At 36.6% G+C, this 19,280-nt stretch overlaps 1 protein-coding gene across 2 annotated transcripts in view; it reads left to right on the top strand.

Moving 5' to 3' along the window:
- Positions 1-406: 406 nt before the first annotated feature.
- YIPF7 (Yip1 domain family member 7) overlaps positions 407-19,280 on the top strand; it is a 33,557-nt gene continuing 14,683 nt past the window's right edge. The window contains exons 1-3 of one of the 2 annotated variants that reach the window (XM_055588446.1): positions 407-516; positions 4,225-4,341; positions 11,655-11,816. In XM_055588446.1, the coding sequence (XP_055444421.1) occupies positions 4,226-4,341; positions 11,655-11,816 (278 nt within the window). In that variant the 5' untranslated portion in view covers positions 407-516; position 4,225. Of the gene's footprint in view, positions 517-3,904; positions 3,922-4,224; positions 4,342-11,654; positions 11,817-19,280 lie in introns of those variants that run through there. The other variant, XM_055588445.1, reaches the window with a different exon arrangement.

Raw genomic sequence — 19,280 nt, 5'->3', positions numbered from 1 at the left:
AGTGCTGTTTATATAAATTGAATGGTTCAGACTTGGATAAAATTGATCACACATTTTTAGATTGTTGCTAAGATTGTTATGTTAAGTTCATGTACCATATGTTGATTTTTACCACGTTATTAGAAAATCTTGTGAAGGCTGAATATATTCTTCTAGGCTAAGAAGCAGAGGGAGTGTTAGGCCTCTTTATTGTTAGCCTCAAATAAATGATTTTAAATCAGATTTCAATGGTACATTAGTTACACAAGGAAGCTGAATCTACCATTTACTTTATCAAATTGTCTCTATACCATTCACTGTGTTTGTACACTGTAACAAGTGTTATAAAATACTGTGTTTGGCTTTTGGCAGTTTTTTTTTTTTTTTGGCTGTAGCATCTGTTCAGAGTGTCAGAGTACAAATTTAGAAGCTTATATATAGACTCAGCAGGTCATCTTTTCATGAGCTGATTTGTTAAAAATTTCTCAAGTAAAGCTACATTTGTTGGAGGATCTTTCAACATAAAATAATATAAAGGTATGTGTCTGATCCTTCTAAAGAATTTGGCGTTTAAACAAAATACAAATCTAGGTTATATGAGGACTGCAAAACCAATAATCATATTAACATAAAGCTTTGCATGTTCTGAAAACATAGTGTGCTTTCTGTAAAATTATTGCCTATGCTTTATAATAACATATTTTCATTGACTGAAAAAGTTATGCTCTTAAATTCTAAATTTTTTAAATTTCAAGTTATTAAAAGATTTTATACTCTCCTAGTCTTGATTTTAGTTTACATAATTTATAGCTACTTTTATACATATTAGTAATGAAAAATCTTGATTTATTATATCAAATGTATGAGTCTAATTTTAGAGTAGCTTTTTGCATTTTTACTGAGCTGAAAAGTGATATATCTGACAATTGTTACTTTAATTCTGATTAATGAGGCCCTTAGAGCTCAAGCTGTTTATACAATTTCATTTGAAATGTATTATAAGTAGTATACCATAGATTATTATACGAACTACTCCTAGTGATTTTCAAATTCTTCTTTTGAAATAGAAAGCTTTTCAAAGGAAAATAAGGGTTAAAATGTTGAGTTGAAAAGATTTTTTACTCCATTTCTCTAATTTTCATCCAAAGAGATACTATTACCCACTTTGCTATTACTTTCTTCCCCAGCTTTTTCTCCTGTCAAGTCTTTGTTTTTCCCTCTGGTATTCTAGCCCTTAGGTCTCAATCAAGACCATATGCACTGCTCTTCATTCCCAGTAGTGAGTAGAAACTATGCAGAGAGTGTATGGAAACAGGCTCTTTTCCTGTAGCCAACTCAAGCCTTTCTTCCTCTGACTCAGCAGAAGCCCTGGTGCAGCAGACAGGGCAAGAGAAAAGGAAAATGTTCCAAACACCATTTAAGAATTAGAAAGTAGAACTGGAAGATTAGTTTTTAGGGTTTTATCTTTGTTTTGGGGAGTAGAGAGGCTGTTAGCTCACTTTAAAGCTCTATGAATAAATCAAGCTTATATATTATTATCAGCCATTTACTTCCTGGCTTTGCAAAGAGTACAGATAGATGATGCACATACATACACACACACACACACACACACACACACATATGCTATTCAGTTCAGTTCAGTTCAGTTGCTCAGTTGTGTCTGACTCTGTGCGACCCCATGAATCACAGCACGCCAGGCCTCCCTGTCCATCACCAACTCCCGGAGTTCACTCAAACTCACGTCCATCAAGTCGGTGATGCCATCCAGCCATCTCATCCTCTGTCGTCCCCTTCTCCTCCTGCCCCCAATCCCTCCCAGCATCAGGGTCTTTTCCAGTGAGTCAACTCTTTGCATGAGGTGGCCAAAGTATTGGAGTTTCAGCTTCAGCATCAGCCCTTCCAATGAACACCCAAGACTGATCTCCTTTAGGATGGACTGGTTGGATCTCCTTGCAGTCCAAGGGACTCTCAAGAGTCTTCTCCAACACCGCAGTTCAAAAGCATCAATTCCTTGGTGCTCAGCTTTCTTCACAGTCCCACTCTCAGTGCAAAAGTAATTGCAGTTTTGCATTGTTGAACTTTGCTGTTTGATATTGGAATACATTCTTAAATGTGATTATGTTATACATTACTTTAGTGTGCATTTATTGCTTTATGTTTTTTTGCTAATGACATTACTTTCTGTGTATTATATATATATATACACAAATTGGGCTACAAAGTTTTGCCTCATCCTCTATATTCACCCGAACTCTTGCCAACTGACTACCACTTCTTCAAGTATTTCAGCAACTTTGCATGGAACACTGGAGAAGGAAATGGCAACCCACTCCAGTATTCTTGCCTGGAGAATCCCAGGGACAGAGGAGCCTGGTGGGCCGACGTCCATGGGGTTGCACAGAGTCGGACATGACTGAAGAGACTTAGCAGAAGCAGCATGGAAAATACTTCCACAACCAACAAAGGGCAGAAAATGCTTTCCAAGAGTTCATTGAATCCAGAAGCACAGATTTTTATGCTACAAGAATAAACCAACTTATTTCTTGTTGGCAAAAATGTGTTGATTATAATGGTTCCTATTTTAATTAATAAAGATGTGTTTGAGCCTAGTTATAATGATTTAAAATTCAAAGTCTGAAACTGCAATTACATTTCTCCCAACCTAAAGTGAAGTGAAGTAAAAGTAGCTCAGTTGTGTCCCACTCTGCTACCCCATGGATAGTCCATGGAATTCTCTAGGCCAGAATACTGGAGTGGATAGCCATTCCCTTCTCCAGGGGATCTTCCCAACCAGGGATTGAACTGAGGTCTCCCACATTGCAGGCAAATTCTTGACCAGCTTAGCCACCAGGGAAGCCCTTGCCCCAACCTAAGTATGTATAATGCGTGTGTGTATATATGTATGTGTATATATGTATGTGTATATACACACACATATATATATATATCATATATATATGATATATATTTTTTGTGCTCAAAAATCACTGCAGATGGTGACTGCTGCCATGAAATTAAAAGGTGCTTGCTACTTAGAAAAAAGTTATGACAAGCCTAGACAGCATATGAAAAAGCAGAGACATTACTTTGCCGATAAAGGTCCATATAGTCAAAGCTATGGCTTTTCCCATAGTCATGTATGGATGTGAGAGTTGGATTATAAAGAAGGCTGAGTGCCCAAGAACTGATGCTTGTTGGAGGAGACTCTTGAGAGTCCCTTGGACTGCAAGAGAATCAAACCAGTCAATCCTAAAGTAAATCAGTCCTGAATATTCATTGGAAGAGCTGATGCTGAAGCTCCAATACTTTGGCCACCTGATGTGAAGAGCCTATTCGTTAGAAAAGACCCTAATGCTGGGAAATATTGAAGGCAGGAGAAGGAGATGACAGAGTACAATATAGTTGGATGGCATCACCGACTCAATGGACATGAGTTTGAGCAAGCTCTGGGAGATGATGAAGGACAGTGCTGCAGTCCATGGAGTGCTGCAGTCCATGAGGTCGCAAAGAGTCGGACATGGCTGAGGGACTGAAAAACAACAAATATATATATATATACACAACATATATATACAACAATATATATATACACTATATATATAAATATATATATTTAAAAACACATATATAGACGTATGTATATGGATATATATGGATATGTATATATATGTATATATATATGGATATGTATGTGTATATCTATCTATGTATGTGTATATCTATCTATATATGTGTTTTTAAAGTGAGGAAATAACATTATTTAAGGGAAAATCTTCAAGATGTATACCAACTTTTAAACTTTTTCTCTTACACTGCTGAGAACAAGGTATTAGATGAAGAATTTCTTTTTTTTCAGATAATTAAAATCAATTTTGGAGAAGGAAATGGCAACCCTCTCCAGTACTCTTGCCTGCAGAATCCCATGGACAGAGATGACTGGTAGGCTATGGTCCATAGGTTCACAAAGAGTCAAAGACAACTGAAGTGACTTTGCACACACACAGGCAAAGTCAATTTAGTTACAGTCCTGCTTAGTGAAAACTTCAGAAAAGTTAATTGAAGGTATATAGGTTTTGTAAATGGCTTTCTAACATACATTTCCATACCCTTCCCCCATTCAGAGAATACCTTGTTTTCTAATAGGAATCCAGCCATAATCATATTGTCTATTAATCCTGTAAATACCTCAAAAGAAATTTTATTGATTCCTAATCTTCTCCATTTTTCACTCATATTTTTCAGGATGTCAAACTTGGGACAATTTGACTCTGACTTTTACCAATCTAATTACACCATTGATAATCAGGAGCAGACTTGTAATGATTCTAATGCCTGTGGAAATCTTTATGGATCTAGAAAGTAAGTACTTGACATGGAGAAAATATATTCTCATTTTTAAAAGTCATAATATTTTGACATGGGGTTTCAGGTAGGGTGGTTTCCTTGGGGGAAGTTAAACCTCTCCCCATTATTTCTCAGTAAAATGTCCAAGAAGAAATGTCAGGAAAGGGCAGGGAAATGAATTCAGTTCTCCATGAATGCCTTTATTGCTGCAGGCCCATTTATAGGTGAAGGGCTTGTCTCCTCTTTTCAAAATATCACTTAACAGGGAGTGTGAATACAGGCCCTGGGCAAACAAAACATTTTCTTTTTACCTGATATTTTCCAGGACACCCCTCAAGAAACAGCTTTTATTCAATTTAATAAATATTTATTTAGTGCCTGCTTGTGTGTCAGGAACAAGGAAGGTGCTACAAACCCAAAGATAAAGAAAAAATCCATAATCTTTTCCCTTACAATATTTAAAAATTTATGTTGAAGGGGACAATTAAATATGCTATTATAATGCAATGTGGCAGTTCCTAAATGAAATCTAGATATACACAATTCAGGATGTGTTAGCTATTTAAGTTGATAGTTCAATGTGAGTTGAAAATTAAAGATGATTAAGAATTTAGTATTTATCCTTTACTAATTCCCCAAATAGGGCAGGTAGGATTAGAAGAATTTGGTTTAAGTTCTGTCTCTAGCATTCATTTTTTGTCGCATTAAGAAAGACAACTTCCCTGACTGTCTTAAACTGAGAAATAAGGATATTAATAATGAGTTAATAATAAGTTAATTCTCTACCTCATGAGAATTATCTGAAAAGCAATTTTGATAATGTGTAGGAAAGTGTTGCTGCTAAGTCACTTCAGTCGTGTCTGACTGTGCGACCCCATAGACGGCAGCCCACCAGGTCCTCCGTCCCTGGGATTCTCCAGGCAAGAACACTGGAGTGGGTTGCCATTTCCTTCTCCAATGCATGAAAGTGAAAAGTGGAAGTGAAGTCGCTCAGTCATGCTCGACTCTTAGTGACCCCATGGACTGGAAAGTGTATGTGAAGGTAAAACCATTATAGAAATGTTATTTTTTCATATAACTATAGTTTGTAGAGGCAATGGACACTTTGTTGCCAAGTCACTTAAACATTGTATTTGGTTATACAGTTGCTTCTTCAAATATTCTTCTTTAAATAAACTTCTAACCCATAGTTATATGGGTCTAGATTAGTGAAAGGTAAGAAGGAATACAGAGAAATTAGAGAACTTTTCCAAGGTCATATAGCCAGTAAAAAATGAGGTTAGCCTACTAGCCCTAGGGTATTGGATTGGACCCAGAACTAAGGTAGTCATATAATTTATTGTAAAATCAAGACATTTTGAGAGTAAAATGTGTGCTATTGGTAACAATGTTGATACAATAAGAATAAACTGGATCATCTTAGGAAAACCGGGATGTGTGTTTCTTATGCCATTCCAACAAGTTTAGGGCAAAAAACTTCATAGCAAACATTTCAAATGTATTAATTCTTGAAGTGTATTTTTCACACACTGATAAGTACCTTGAAAACTTAAGAATAAAGAGAAAAAAGAAAACAGAATAAATACAACTGGCAGTGGTGACTCTTCTGTTCCAACTACACCCTGGACAATCTTGACATTGTTTTCACTGGCTGATGACTCCTACAGACACAGGCAGATACGTGCTGTTTTCACAAGCTGTGTCCTAAGGGCTGACGCTGAACTGCTGCTGTAAAGCGGTAGGGAAAACCATTGGTCCATAAGGTTTTCTTAAAATGTTATTAAAATTAAATATTTGGAATTTTATCTCATTTATGCCCCTAGTCTGTGTTGTCTAGCGTTAGTCAAGCTGCCATAAGAATTTCTTAGAATGAAAAAAATCCATAGATCTATCTATGAAAGTGAAAGTGTTAGTCGCTCTGTCACGTCCCACTCTTTGCGACCCTATGGACGTTAGCCCGCCGGGCTCCTCTGTCCATGGGATTTTTCGGGCAAGAATACTGGAGTGGGTTGCCATGCCCTCCTCCAGGGGATCTTCCTGACCTAGGGATCAAACCCAGGTCTCCTGCATTGCAGGCAGATCCTTTACTGTTCGAGCCATCATATCTGAATATTACCAGGCAAATTAAATATATTTAAAATATTTATAAGAAAAATAAGGGAGAAGGAATAGGCTGTCTAGAATTGGCTCATTGCAGAATTCAACAACAGGAAAAGAACTTTATTTCTTTTATGATTTACAATTTGCAGTCAGGAAAAAAACAGAAAAGTATGTGATGGCATGGGAAGTAGTTTGAGCATGAAGGTATTACAAGAGGGTAGCTCAAAATATATAATCCACATGAGAGCTATCTAACAGAAGTTTTCAGCTCTGTGCTCCTGTTTTATTGAAAGAATCCAGTCACCTGCTGTTTCTTTTCTCTCGTCTCCAGATGGAATAAGCACCTGGGTAGGGTCTGCAATCTACGTTTTCAGACTAAACAAAGCTAAAATGTCTGATAAAAGAGAGACAAAGCTCTCTCCTTAATCAGGGACTCAAACTAGAGCCTTCTCTTCTACTCTACCCCACCCTGTTTTTTTTTTTTTTTTCCATTTGATTGCCCATATCAACAGAAGTTGAGGTGACAAGAAGATGAAAATTAATATAACCAAGTGAGGACAAGTTATGATTACATTATCAAGTTGATGCCTGCTTATGCTTATGCCTACTTATGCTTTAAATGCTTAGCCTACTTCAGTTGCTTAGCATTTAAATCCAAGTTCTGATTTGAATTGTGGCAACCCTAAATTCCAACCCATGCTTCAAGTCTCAGGAATTAGAAAAGGGTATATTAACTGTGGTACTTTTATGAGGTACATAAAACATGGAGTCAGGTCAGTGACTTACTGGTTTGCATCAAATGACTTGATACTTGATCTTTTATTCATACAGTGAATAGTTCAATTAAAATATATCCCAAATCAGAACAAGATGCTGACCATCCTGGCTAAAGACATAGGAATCCAGTAGCAGGTTATAATCAATATGTCTATTTTTCTCATTCTGCCCCCTGCCCCATCCTCTCCTCCCCAATATGAAATCACATCCAAAAAACAACTTATTCTGCTCAATAAATGGCATTGTGATCTGAAGCTGGTTGAATATGTTTATTATGAATAAATATATTTCTATAAAGTTTTCTTAGTTTAATGTGGAGTTTTCTCATTAAAAAGCTTAACCGTCCAGTCATTCAGATAGGCATTATTTTCAATGCTTGTAGCTAATTATCTAGGCTGTATTTTCTCATTGTAGTTTTTCAGTTTTTGAAATGAGAAATATCTTCCAATTATTTAGAGTAATAAACTGTGGTTTCTGCAGAAAGGTGACAACTGGAAAACTCCCTTTAAAAGTTTCAGGAGGCCTTCAGCAAATACATACTGAATCAGCTTTTCTGAATCCCTAGAGATCTCTGTCAATGCCACATAGCTATGTGTCCCTGCTGACTGAGCCAGGATCTGGGCATGTTAAACAAGCCAAACCCCCTGGCTACCATATCCTAAAACACACTGCCATCAAACTCGCCCTGTGTAATCAAGGATACGTAGAATGTCTGTTTACTGGCTTACCTGGGGACTTATGCAGATAAAATGGGACACTGGGACTCAGTGCACCACCCGCACTCCCCTGGGATCAGACTGACAAAGAAAAGTAGCATCAATTGACCATCATGATAGAAGTCCATATAGTTTTGGACTTCCATCTAATAAAATATGTAGCTAGTGATCATCTGATGGGACACAGAAACCTGACTACAAGAAACATAATTCTGCAACCACAGAAATTATAATTGAGTCACCTAACAGTGATTTTCTATCTTCCATGTTTACATTGGGAGGTGAATGTTAAGTCCTATTGCTACAGAAACAAGTAAAAACATTTTCCCCATGGAGGCCATGCCATATCTCAACACAATATCATCTAAGTAAAGACAAGTCTCTTCAGGCTGGTTGGAATTGTATAACGCCAGCTATAGGTGGTGAAAAGGGGAATACTGAAGAATTAGTGAGCACTCAGAGGGTTTGTATATGGACCAGGTATGGCCATTGTTTCATGGGTTGTGGATAGAAATCCTGGCACATGTATAGTGGAGATTCTCCTGGTAGGAAAACACAGATTGGGTGGTATGTTGTGAAAGTCAGTGTGGGTGTTCCAGGGGAACCGAAGTGGGAAAAAGCTAGAGATGATCAGCACAGAAGGAATACCAGCTCTTGGACTCTGATTAATGTTGTTTTCTATCAGGAAGTGGCAGACTGGAAAACAACTACTTACAAATATAGAAGATGCTGTTCCAGGGAGTGAGGGAGGTGTCTAGAATGCTTCAGAGTCAGACTCAGGAAGAGGACATACGAACACTTAGCTAATGTTTATTGATTTCTTCTTATGTGCCCAGCACTAATCTAAGTGCTTTGTTTATTTCAGGTAATTTAATTCATAATAACCTTATTAGTTTGGAGAAGGAAATGGCAACCTACTCCAGTGCTCTTGCCTGGAGAATCCCAAGGACAGGGGAGCCTGGTGGGCTGCCGTCTACGGGGTCACATAGAGTCAGACACGACTGTAGCGACTTAGCAGCAGCAGCAGCAGCAACCTTATTAGTTCTATTATTGTCCTCATGTTACAGATGAATAAACAGAGGCATAGGAAGTGAAACAGTTTGCCTAAGAGTATAAAATTGGGATTTGAATGCAGGCATTTGGACTCTAGAAGTCCTGTTTGCTAACCACTCTACTTGGTTCAGAGTACATCCCACCATGGGAATATCATTCAGATCAGATCAGATCAGATCAGTCGCTCAGTCGTGTCCGACTCTTTGCGACCTCATGAATCACAGCACGCCAGGCCTCCCTGTCCATCACCAACTCCCGGAGTTCACTCAGACTCACGACCATCAAGTCAGTGATGCCATCCAGCCATCTCATCCTCTGTCATCCCCTTCTCTTCTTGCCCCCAATCCCTCCCAGCATCAGAGTCTTTTCCAATGAATCAACTCTTCGCATGAGGTGGTCAAAGTACTGGAGTTTCAGCTTTAGCATCATTCCTTCCAAAGAAATCCCAGGGCTGATCTCCTTCAGAATGGACTGGTTGGATCTCCTTGCTGTCCAAGGGATTCTCAAGAGTCTTCTCCAACACCACAGTTCAAAAACATCAATTCTTCAGCACTCAGCTTTCTTCACAGTCCAACTCTCACATCCATACATGACCACAGGAAAAACCATAGCCTTGACTAGACGAAATTTTGTTGGCAAAGTAATGTCTCTGCTTTTGAATATGCTATCTAGGTTGGTCATAACTTTCCTTCCAAGGAGTAAGCATCTTTTAATTTCATGGCTGCAGTCACCATCTGTAGTGATTTTGGAGCCCAGAAAAATAAAGTCTGACAGTGTTTCCACTGTTTCCCCATCTATTTCCCATGAAGCAATGGGACCGGATGCCATGATCTTCATTTTCTGAATGTTGAGCTTTAAGCCAACTTTTTCACTCTCCACTTTCACTTTCATCAAGAGGCTTTTGAGTTCCTCTTCACTTTCTGCCATAAGGGTGGTGTCATCTGCATATCTGAGGTTATTGATATTTCTCCCGGCAATCTTGATTCCAGCTTGTGTTTCTTCCAGTCCAGCGTTTCTCGTGATGTACTCTGCATAGAAGTTAAATAAACAGGGTGACAATATACGGCCTCGACGTACTCCTTTTCCTATTTGGAACCAGTCTGTTGTTCCATGTCCAGGTCTAACTGTTGCTTCCTGACCTGCATACAAATTTCTCAAGAGGCAGATCAGGTGGTCTGGTATTCCTATCTCTTTCAGAATTTTCCACAGTTTATTGTGATCCACACAGTCAAAGGCTTTGGCATAGTCAATAAAGCAGAAAGAGTTTTTCTGGAACTGTCTTGCTTTTTCCATGATCCAGCGGATGTTGGCAATTTGATCTCTGGTTCCTCTGCTTTTTCTAAAACCAGCTTGAACATCAGGAAGTTCACAGTTCACATATTGCTGAAGCCTGGCTTGGAGAATTTTGAGCATTACTTTACTAGCGTGTGTGATGAATATCATTACAGGCAGAAATATAATACATAGAGTCAGAAAGTAAAAGAAGGGAAATGTGATCAAAATGTTGCCTGTTGTTCTAAAGGAACTTTTTGCAGTCACTTCACAGTTATTTGAAATGATTTTTAGAAGAGATGCCCGCTAACAAAGCTAATGTTTAAATCCCACCTGCCAGAGTCCAGTGTTTATTTTGGTCTAATTCAGTAATTTGGAATAATGTGTTGGGTTTTAAATCATTAAAATTTTAGTATTTACCTTCCCAAAGGGCTAACTAAGATGCTCTGTAATCAAGGACCATTCTTTATGTTTCTTTCCTTTCCTTTAGTTAAAAACAATTTGAAATGACCAGATAACATTGTAGACTAGCCCCCATATCTTCCTTCCATTCTCTAACTTTAAGAATTTATTTACTAAGATTGTTTTTCTCACATAAATGGTAAAAATTTTTAAAAAAAGCACAATCAAGGAAATGTTGAAACATGTTTTGACAAAACTAAATCACATATTTCAAAAGAGGAACAGTGAAGCCAGCTATGAAAGCCTTAGTCAGGGACTCAAAGATAATTTGATTGGAAATAACTGTCTGGGAAGGGCCAGAGCTTTTCTATGTCTGGGGATCTATTTCTGTTTTGTAAATAAGTTCATTTGTTAAATTCCACATATAAGCAATATTATGTGATATTTGTCTTTGTCTGGTTTGCTTCACTTAGTATGACTGTGATTTTTTAATTGCTCTTTGCCCAGATTTATAGGGAATGTCCTATTTGGTGATAGTCCCTGAAAATCAGTGGAAAAGCAGCATCATGTAGGGAGAAGGGCACTGCTCGGACAGACCGCTTCGGTTCACTGTCCAGCATTTGAATATTATTGTGTGTTGCCAGACAAGTCATTCAGTCTCCATGAATCTGTATTTCTTTTTCTGTAAGATGAGATTAAAACTACAGTTTTTACTTTGCAGAGTATTAATTAGGTGAGAAAATGTGAAGTGTCCAACACATTGCAAATAATCAGTGCATGTTAGTCAGTATGGATCATTTTTCTAGAGAGTTTTCTCACAACTAGTTACTTTTCATTTTTTTGTTTGTTTGTTTGTTTAGGTTAAACTTCAAGCAAGTTAATTTTTTCATGGATGAATAGTCATACAAACCAGGAGAAATTATAAAAGGAAAATTATAGTTTCCTTCCTTGCTTTATCATGATATCCCTTTCTTAGATGTATAAGTATCAATATTTTCCTTTTTCTAGACAACAAGCCAGTGGGCAGCCTCAGCCTGCCTTTGTCCCAGCAGAGATGCTTGCATCATCAGGTTATTCAGGACAGTTTTTTCAGCCAGCATCCAACCAGGATTATTATTCACCATCTTCTTACATTGACAGCTTTGAAGAAGAGCCTCCTTTACTAGAAGATAAGTTAAGGAAGTGCTATTAATGTGTGTACAGCTTGAATAATAATAGCAATAATCAGCACTTAATGCATACTATCAGCATGCTGCATATAGTGTTTTATATGATTGTTCCACATATAAACGAGAGTCTGCCAGACAGATACATTTAAACCAATGGGAGTTCGTCTCCTGTTTGTGTGGGGAAAATCTGAAGTAGATATGTGCTAACACTAGGTTAGTCTTGCAGTTTTTAAATGTTTCTTCACTGTTTCTTACATGTGGACTCCCTGGCCATCTCTAGACAACAGTGAACATCTTTGGGCAAAGTAATTATATCAAAGTAACCACTCTTCCTATCTAGTTAATGAAGCTACTTTATAGCAGCATGTTTAACTATTTTCTGCTATGCTTGCCTGGGGGCAACAGGGGTAGTTTCTCAATATACATTTTTTATTATCATGGAGAAGCGAGTTTTTTGGTGTTTTTTTTTTTCCTCCTTCCTGGCTCCTGTGAGCCCCCTCATCTCATCTAGGTATGACTAAGTAAGGAGGAATATGACTCCAGTAAGTAGCGCAGCTGGTGGCAAGGAAACCTGGGGACCCTAGCAGATGAACATTTCCTCCAAAGATTTCAGGGATCTCCCAACCATTGGTTCTTTTTTTTATTTAAAAATTTTTTGAGATTTAGCCAATTTATGTCTGCTACTTTTGTTCCTATGGCATGTCAACATGATGCTGCTGCTGCTACTGCTGCTAAGTCGCTTCAGTCGTGTCCAACTCTGTGCGACCCCATAGACAGCAGCCCACTAGGCTCCTCTGTCCCTGGGATTCTCCAGGCAAGAATACTGGAGTGGGTTGCCATTTCCTTCTCCACAACATGATGCTACAAAACTAAAATTCAAGGAGGTTTAAATTTGGGAGCCAAGGAGAAATATTCACAGGCTAACTGCTCTCTTTTCTATGTTGTCCAATGAAAACAGATAGGTTAACATTCCCAGTATTTTACATTAAAAGATTATTGTTTGGACACAGCCAGCTACCTGATATTAAAACATTCTTCTCTGTTTGCCTTCAAAATTAAGAAGAGGGTAAAGATGTAAACTATTCAGAAAAGTACAGAGAATTATATAATCAATTTGTTGGAACGTCAGAGGCCAGTTAAATTTTTGCATCTTTTATGCTTAACCATGCATTTTAAGTTGCCTCTACATCTGATACCTAACCCCTGAATGTTATAAGCTATTTTCATTAGGCATTTGCCATGACCCTGCCAACATCTCTACTTAAAAAATAAAAAAACTTATCAATTGTCTAATTATAAAAGTAATCTATATTCAAAAATAGAAATTTGGAAAATATAGAAACATATGAATAAAAATATAAAGTCCCTGAAAATTTTGTTTCTGAGGCATGACTATCATTAATGATTTGATAATATTTATTCCAGCCTTTATTCTATTTTCTATGAATATATATATATATATATATATATACATACACACTTAAAAATTAAATACTGCCTCTCTTTGAATATATATATATATTTGTAAATACTTAAAAATTGGATCATACTATGGATATGAAGTTTTGCTTTTTTTTAAAGTTACCTTATATCATAAGCATTTTTATTTTTGCATTCTTTAAAGTCATTAAATATTGTTTGAAAACATGATCTATTATATACAAGTGTATGCATGGTCAGTCACTAAGTCATGTCCAACTCATTGTGACCCCATAGACTATAGCCTGCCACACTCCTATGTCCATGGGATTGTCCAGGCAAGAATAGTAGAATGGGTTGTCATTTCCTTCTCCAGGGGATCCTCCTGACTAAGGAATCAAACCCATATGTCCTGCACTGGCAGGGAGATTCCTTACCACTGAGCCACCTGGGAAGCCCATTATATACAAATATCATAATTTAAATCTGGCTCAGCAGTAAAAAAATCCATCTGTAATGCAGGAGACACAGGTACTATCCCTGAGTCAGGAAGATCCCCTAGAGAAGGAAATGGTAGCCTGCTCCAGTTTTCTTGCCTGGAAAATCCCATGGACAGAGGAGACTAGTCTGTGGGGTCGCAAGAGTTATACACAGTTTAGTGACTAAACCACCACCATAATTTAAATCTTAAACATTATTCCTTTATAATAGATAATGCTTTGGTGAACATCACATTAGATAACTTTGACCTGTACAGAATCTGTCCTCAGGATCGATCTATAACGTTGGGATTGCTGGTCAAAGGCATTTACACTGTCAGACTAATCTGGAAAAATGATGAGCCAATACACCTACACAGTAGAATAGTAAATGTCTTTGTTAATTTGATAGGCAAAAAAGGGAAAAAAATAATACTTTTTATTTCTTGGTTACTAGAGAAGTTAGACTTTATTTTCATGTTTGTTGACTTTTATGTCTTTCTGTTTTTAAAATCTTAAGACTTTTCCTTTCTTTTTTTATTTCTAGACATATTAAATGGTAAAGATATTTATTATTGTCTGGAATATATATTTCATGCTTTTTTCATAGATTGTGTTTGCCATCTAATTTATTTATGGGATATTAGAGCATATAGACATTTTAATATTTATGTTTTCAACCCCACAATATTTTTCTTGGTAACTTTTTTCCAATTGTTCTTTGTTTAGACTATATTTCTCCAGCTCTAACTAAAACCAGAAAGATATATCCTCTTATAGATTCTTAAATTTTTAAATTATCTTTTTGTTCTGGACTTAAATTTTTGATTCATTCAAAATTGTTTTAAGTTAGTATGTGAAGTAGAATTTAACTTTTATGGTTAATCAATTTTTCTTATAATATTTATTGAATATAATATTTTCTACTTGTCTCAAATACTTCCATTCTGATGTTCTAAACTATAATACATTCTCCTGTGATGTCTTCTCAAATTTCAAATAGGAAATATATTAGATTTCCCCTCCTCCTTTCTACAGCTCAGAGAAATTCCTATAATTTTTTTCCCTTTGTGATTATACTTACCAAATATATATATTAGAAATAACAGTACCTAATATGATTTCGCATTTTGAGTCTATGAAATTTCTGGACTCTGATCCAATATGCTCTTCAGCCACGGTGACTTTGTGAAACCTCAAGCCTTATCTGTCTAAAAGGTATAAAAAGACCATATGCAGGATTTCTAGTATAAGATGATAAATGACATTTGCTAGTTTTTATTGAGTGTACACCAAAACAACCTATAAAATTATTAAGCTATAATAATTACCCCTTGCACAAAAACATGCTATTTGAAAATATGTTTGTTTATTCCTCAGTTTGCTCGCTGAAAAGCTCGCTTTCGCTTGGTTTTCTGTAAGAATGATAACTTTTGCTATGTGATAATGTGCAATCAATGTGTTAACAAATGCATCTTGATAAATAATAGTAAATTCAAATCTGTCAGGCTAAAAAAATTACTGTGACATTTGGTATTTATATTTGTAGCATAGGCTGATGTTCATATTTGAAAGGCCAATGCCATAATTTGCATAGAAAACAAAGGTATTAATTCATTTTTATAGCATATATATTGTATACTTTACTACCACTAGATGACAGCAAAACAATAAATTTTGCATTCAAATTTCATAAGTTTCATCTTTTTTATCTTGTAAAATAAGGTGTTATATTAGAGTACTACAATTGATAAATACATATAGTCTCATTTGCATACCATGTAATAAATTTTAAAACAAAATATTATGGAAATGTATTTTTGTTAAAAACACATAAGATATTTTTTCTTATGAAAAAATTTATTAGATCTTACGTTCATTACTGTTTCATGACTCAATGTTGAAACATGCAAAAGTTAATTATGCCATTAAATAAGTGCCTAAAATCAGTAACAATGTCTTGTAAAACATTTTCATCTGGGTTTCTTCAAGCATAATAATTACACTTTTTGAGGAAAAAGTTATTTTGAATTAAAAGTCACTTTATTGTAGTAAAAACGGAAAGCACATTGTTAATGTAAATGTCTAAATTGGAAATAAAATTTGAAAACAACATAAGTCTCAGGTGACATCAACTTCAATTTAAGCATTTGTCTATTTTTTAAATCTTCTGCTATTTTAAATATCACGTTAGACAGCCTAAGCTATTCTAAATTGATGAACTGCTCATATTTTCCAAAGTATATGTTCACTAAGAAATATATAAATACACTGTAAAAGTAAAAAGGAAAGTTGAACTGTAAAATTGTTTGCTCACTATTAATTTAATTCAAATTAAATTCATATTCTTTCTTTTCAAGTTTGGGTGGCTAGCAGTTCTCACCCTGGATGTGGAAAGAGTGAAAGATACACCGTCTATCCTAATTCAGGCCATGTCTGGCTGGTATTCTGAAAATGACTAGGTCCCTGTTGGAGCAAGACCCCTCTATGTTATGGCAATCATCGAAATTTCGTCTGATACGCTGTGTGTAGAATGTTAGCTCTGCAAGGTGTTTAGGTGGTACATGCCACTATAGAAGAAACTGAACTATACCCTCTCTTTGACCAAAGAGGGTTACTAAATCCTGTGAAGGGAAGTTAAGTGCCAGGTACCAATGGTTTGGGAAAACAATCCTTCACATGGGAGAACTGAGCACACTTAAAAAAATACAAACATTATGAGATTAGATGCACATTGACTCAATCAAAGCTATGGTTAAAAGGGTGGGTTCTTTTTCTGCTTTTCTAACCTTTTACCAGTCTCTTCCTACTTCCCCTACCCCATGGCAACCACTTTTCTACTCTGACTCTGTAAGTTTTACTTAAAAAAAATTTTTTTTTAGACTCCACATACAAGTAATACCATGCAGTATTTGGCTTTTTATTTCTGGCTTATTTCACTTAGAAACATGCCCTCAAGGTCCATTCATGTTGTCACAAATGATAGAATTTCTTCATTTTTTTATGACTGAACAGTATTTCTGTGTGTGTGTGTGTGTGCACACATGTGCGCACTTGGTTGCTCAGTTGTGTCCAACCTTTTGTGACCCCATGGACTGTAGCCCACCAGGAAGCTCTGTCCATAGGGATTCTCCAGGCAGGAACACTGGAGAGGGTTGCCATGACCTCCTCCAGGGGATCTTCCCAACCCAGGAATCGAACCCAAGTCTCACACATTGAAAGTAGATTATCATCTGAGACACCAGAAAAGCCCATGAATACTGGAGTGGGTAGCCTATCTCTTCTCCAGGGGATCTTCCCAACCCAGGAATTGAACTGGGGTCTCCTGCATTACAGGCAGATTCTTTAACAGCTGAGCTACCAGGGAAGCCCTCCATGGTGTGTGTGTGTGTGTGTGTGTGTGTGTGTGTGTATATATATATATATATATATATATATACCATAACTTTTAAATCTATTCATCCATCAATGAACACTTAGGTGGTTTTGACTGTTGTACCCAATGCTGCTATCTTCCCAGGTGGCACTAATAGTAAATAACCCACCCTTGTCTGAAGAATCTCATGGACAGAGGAGCCTGGCAGGCTATGGTACATAGGGTCATAAAGAGTTGGATACGAGTGAAGTGACTTGGCATGGACATACACAGTGCTGCTATCAAAGTGGAGGTGCAGGTATCTCTCTGATATCCTGTTTTTGTTTCCTTCATATATATTCCCAGCAGTGACATAGCTGGATCATATGGTAGTTCTATTTTTTTATAATATTTGAGGAACCCCCACAGTGCTTTCCATAGTGGCTATACCAATTAACAGTCCCACCAGCAATATTGAAGAGTTGCCTTTTCTCCATATCCTCACCAATACTTACTCCTTTTCGATGTTAGCCATTCTAACAGGTGTTAAATGATTTTGTAATTTTGATTTGCATTTTTTTGATGATTAATGGTGCTAAGCACATTTTCATGTACCTCTTGGCCATTTGGATGTCTTCTTTGGAAAAATGTCTATTCAATTCCTCTATCTATCCTTTAAATTGAACTGTTATCTGTTTATTTATTTGAAAAGTATGAGTTCTTGTGTCAGATTCTCCAGCGCTGGAACCTAAATTTTCTATTACTGGCTTTGTGACTTTGGAAAACTTACTTCATCTCCCCAGACTTCAACCATCTAACACACAAAGTAGAAATAAACTAACAGTGCTTGCCTCCGTGCACGTCAGAAAGACCAACACATGTAAATCTTTCAGGGCTTACAGCAAAATTCAGTAAAAACATTCAGCTAAAAGATTTCCACTCTTTCCAAGTGAAATGTATGTACTTTATAGTAGTTTAGCTTCAGTTTTTCCTAACCCCCACCTCACTCTTATTCAAATGTAAAATGATAGCAGGAAGGAAATCAGCTTAATTACTGGTTCCTAAGTAGTGAAATTACATTCTTCTTCCTTATAAATGTTCTTTTTTTCCCTACATCTTAAAGTTTATCGGAGTGGTAAGAAAAGTAACTGATGTAATCCTGGAATTTATTTCTTTATTCAGTGTATGTCAAATGTCTGGGTGTTTTTCTTTTCTTTTTAATGAAAAATATATAAGAGGAACAGAATCTAGCAAAGGAGTATGTAATATGTAATGTGGCAGTCACAATTCTTTGAAAAATAAGGCACTGGAAAAAAATTAGAAACGTATAAATGAGTTTAGACTCACAGACACTGGGCCTCAGTGATTTTGGTTATTTTATTTTACCATCACTATTCAAAAAAGAGAAAGGTTAATTGTCTCAAGAATTCAGTCTCTGAATACACACACTCAACAACACAGAGCTTTGGCCTGATTGAAATATGTGTGCACCCATGATTGCTGTTACTTGCTGAAAGAACCTTTTCTCTTCCGTGGAGGTTTACATAGTTAGCATAGCATAGCTCATTAGGAAGAGTGGAAGTAAAATACCAGACCCTGGCTAAGTGTCTTCAGATTAAATAACACTGCTAATTGAAAATTAGATGTCCTTTTCATCATACGGGACTAGAATGCAAAAGTAGGAAGTCAAGAGATACCTGGAGTAACAAGCAAATTTGGCCTTGGAGTAAAAAATGAAGCAGGGCAAAGGCTAACAGAGTTTGCCCAGAGAAAACACTGGCCATAGCAAATGCCTTCTTCCAACAACACAAAAGACGGCTCTATACATGGACATCACCAGATAGTTAATACCGAGATCAGATTGACTATATACTATGCAGCCGAAGATGGAGAAGCTCTATACAGTCAGAAAAAACAAGACCAGGAGCTGAATTCCTTATTGCCAAATTCAGATGTAAATTGAAGAAAGTAGGGAAAACCACTAGACCATTCAGGTGACCTAAATCAAATCCCTTATGATTATACAGTGGAAGTGACAAATATTTTCAAGGGATTAGATCTGATAGATAAAGCACCTGAAGAACTATGGATGGAGGAGGCAGTGATCAAAACCATCCCAAAGAAGAAAAATGCAAAAAGGTTAAATGGTTGTCTGAGGAGACCTTACAGTTAGCTGAGAAAAGAGAAGCAAAAGGCAAAGGAGAAAAGGAAA

The sequence above is a fragment of the Bubalus kerabau genome, chromosome 7 (genome assembly GCF_029407905.1).
Source record: "Bubalus kerabau isolate K-KA32 ecotype Philippines breed swamp buffalo chromosome 7, PCC_UOA_SB_1v2, whole genome shotgun sequence".
NCBI lineage: Eukaryota > Metazoa > Chordata > Mammalia > Artiodactyla > Bovidae > Bubalus > Bubalus kerabau.
Note: the sequence above shows the minus strand (reverse complement) of the source record. Positions and strands in the feature narration are given on the sequence as shown.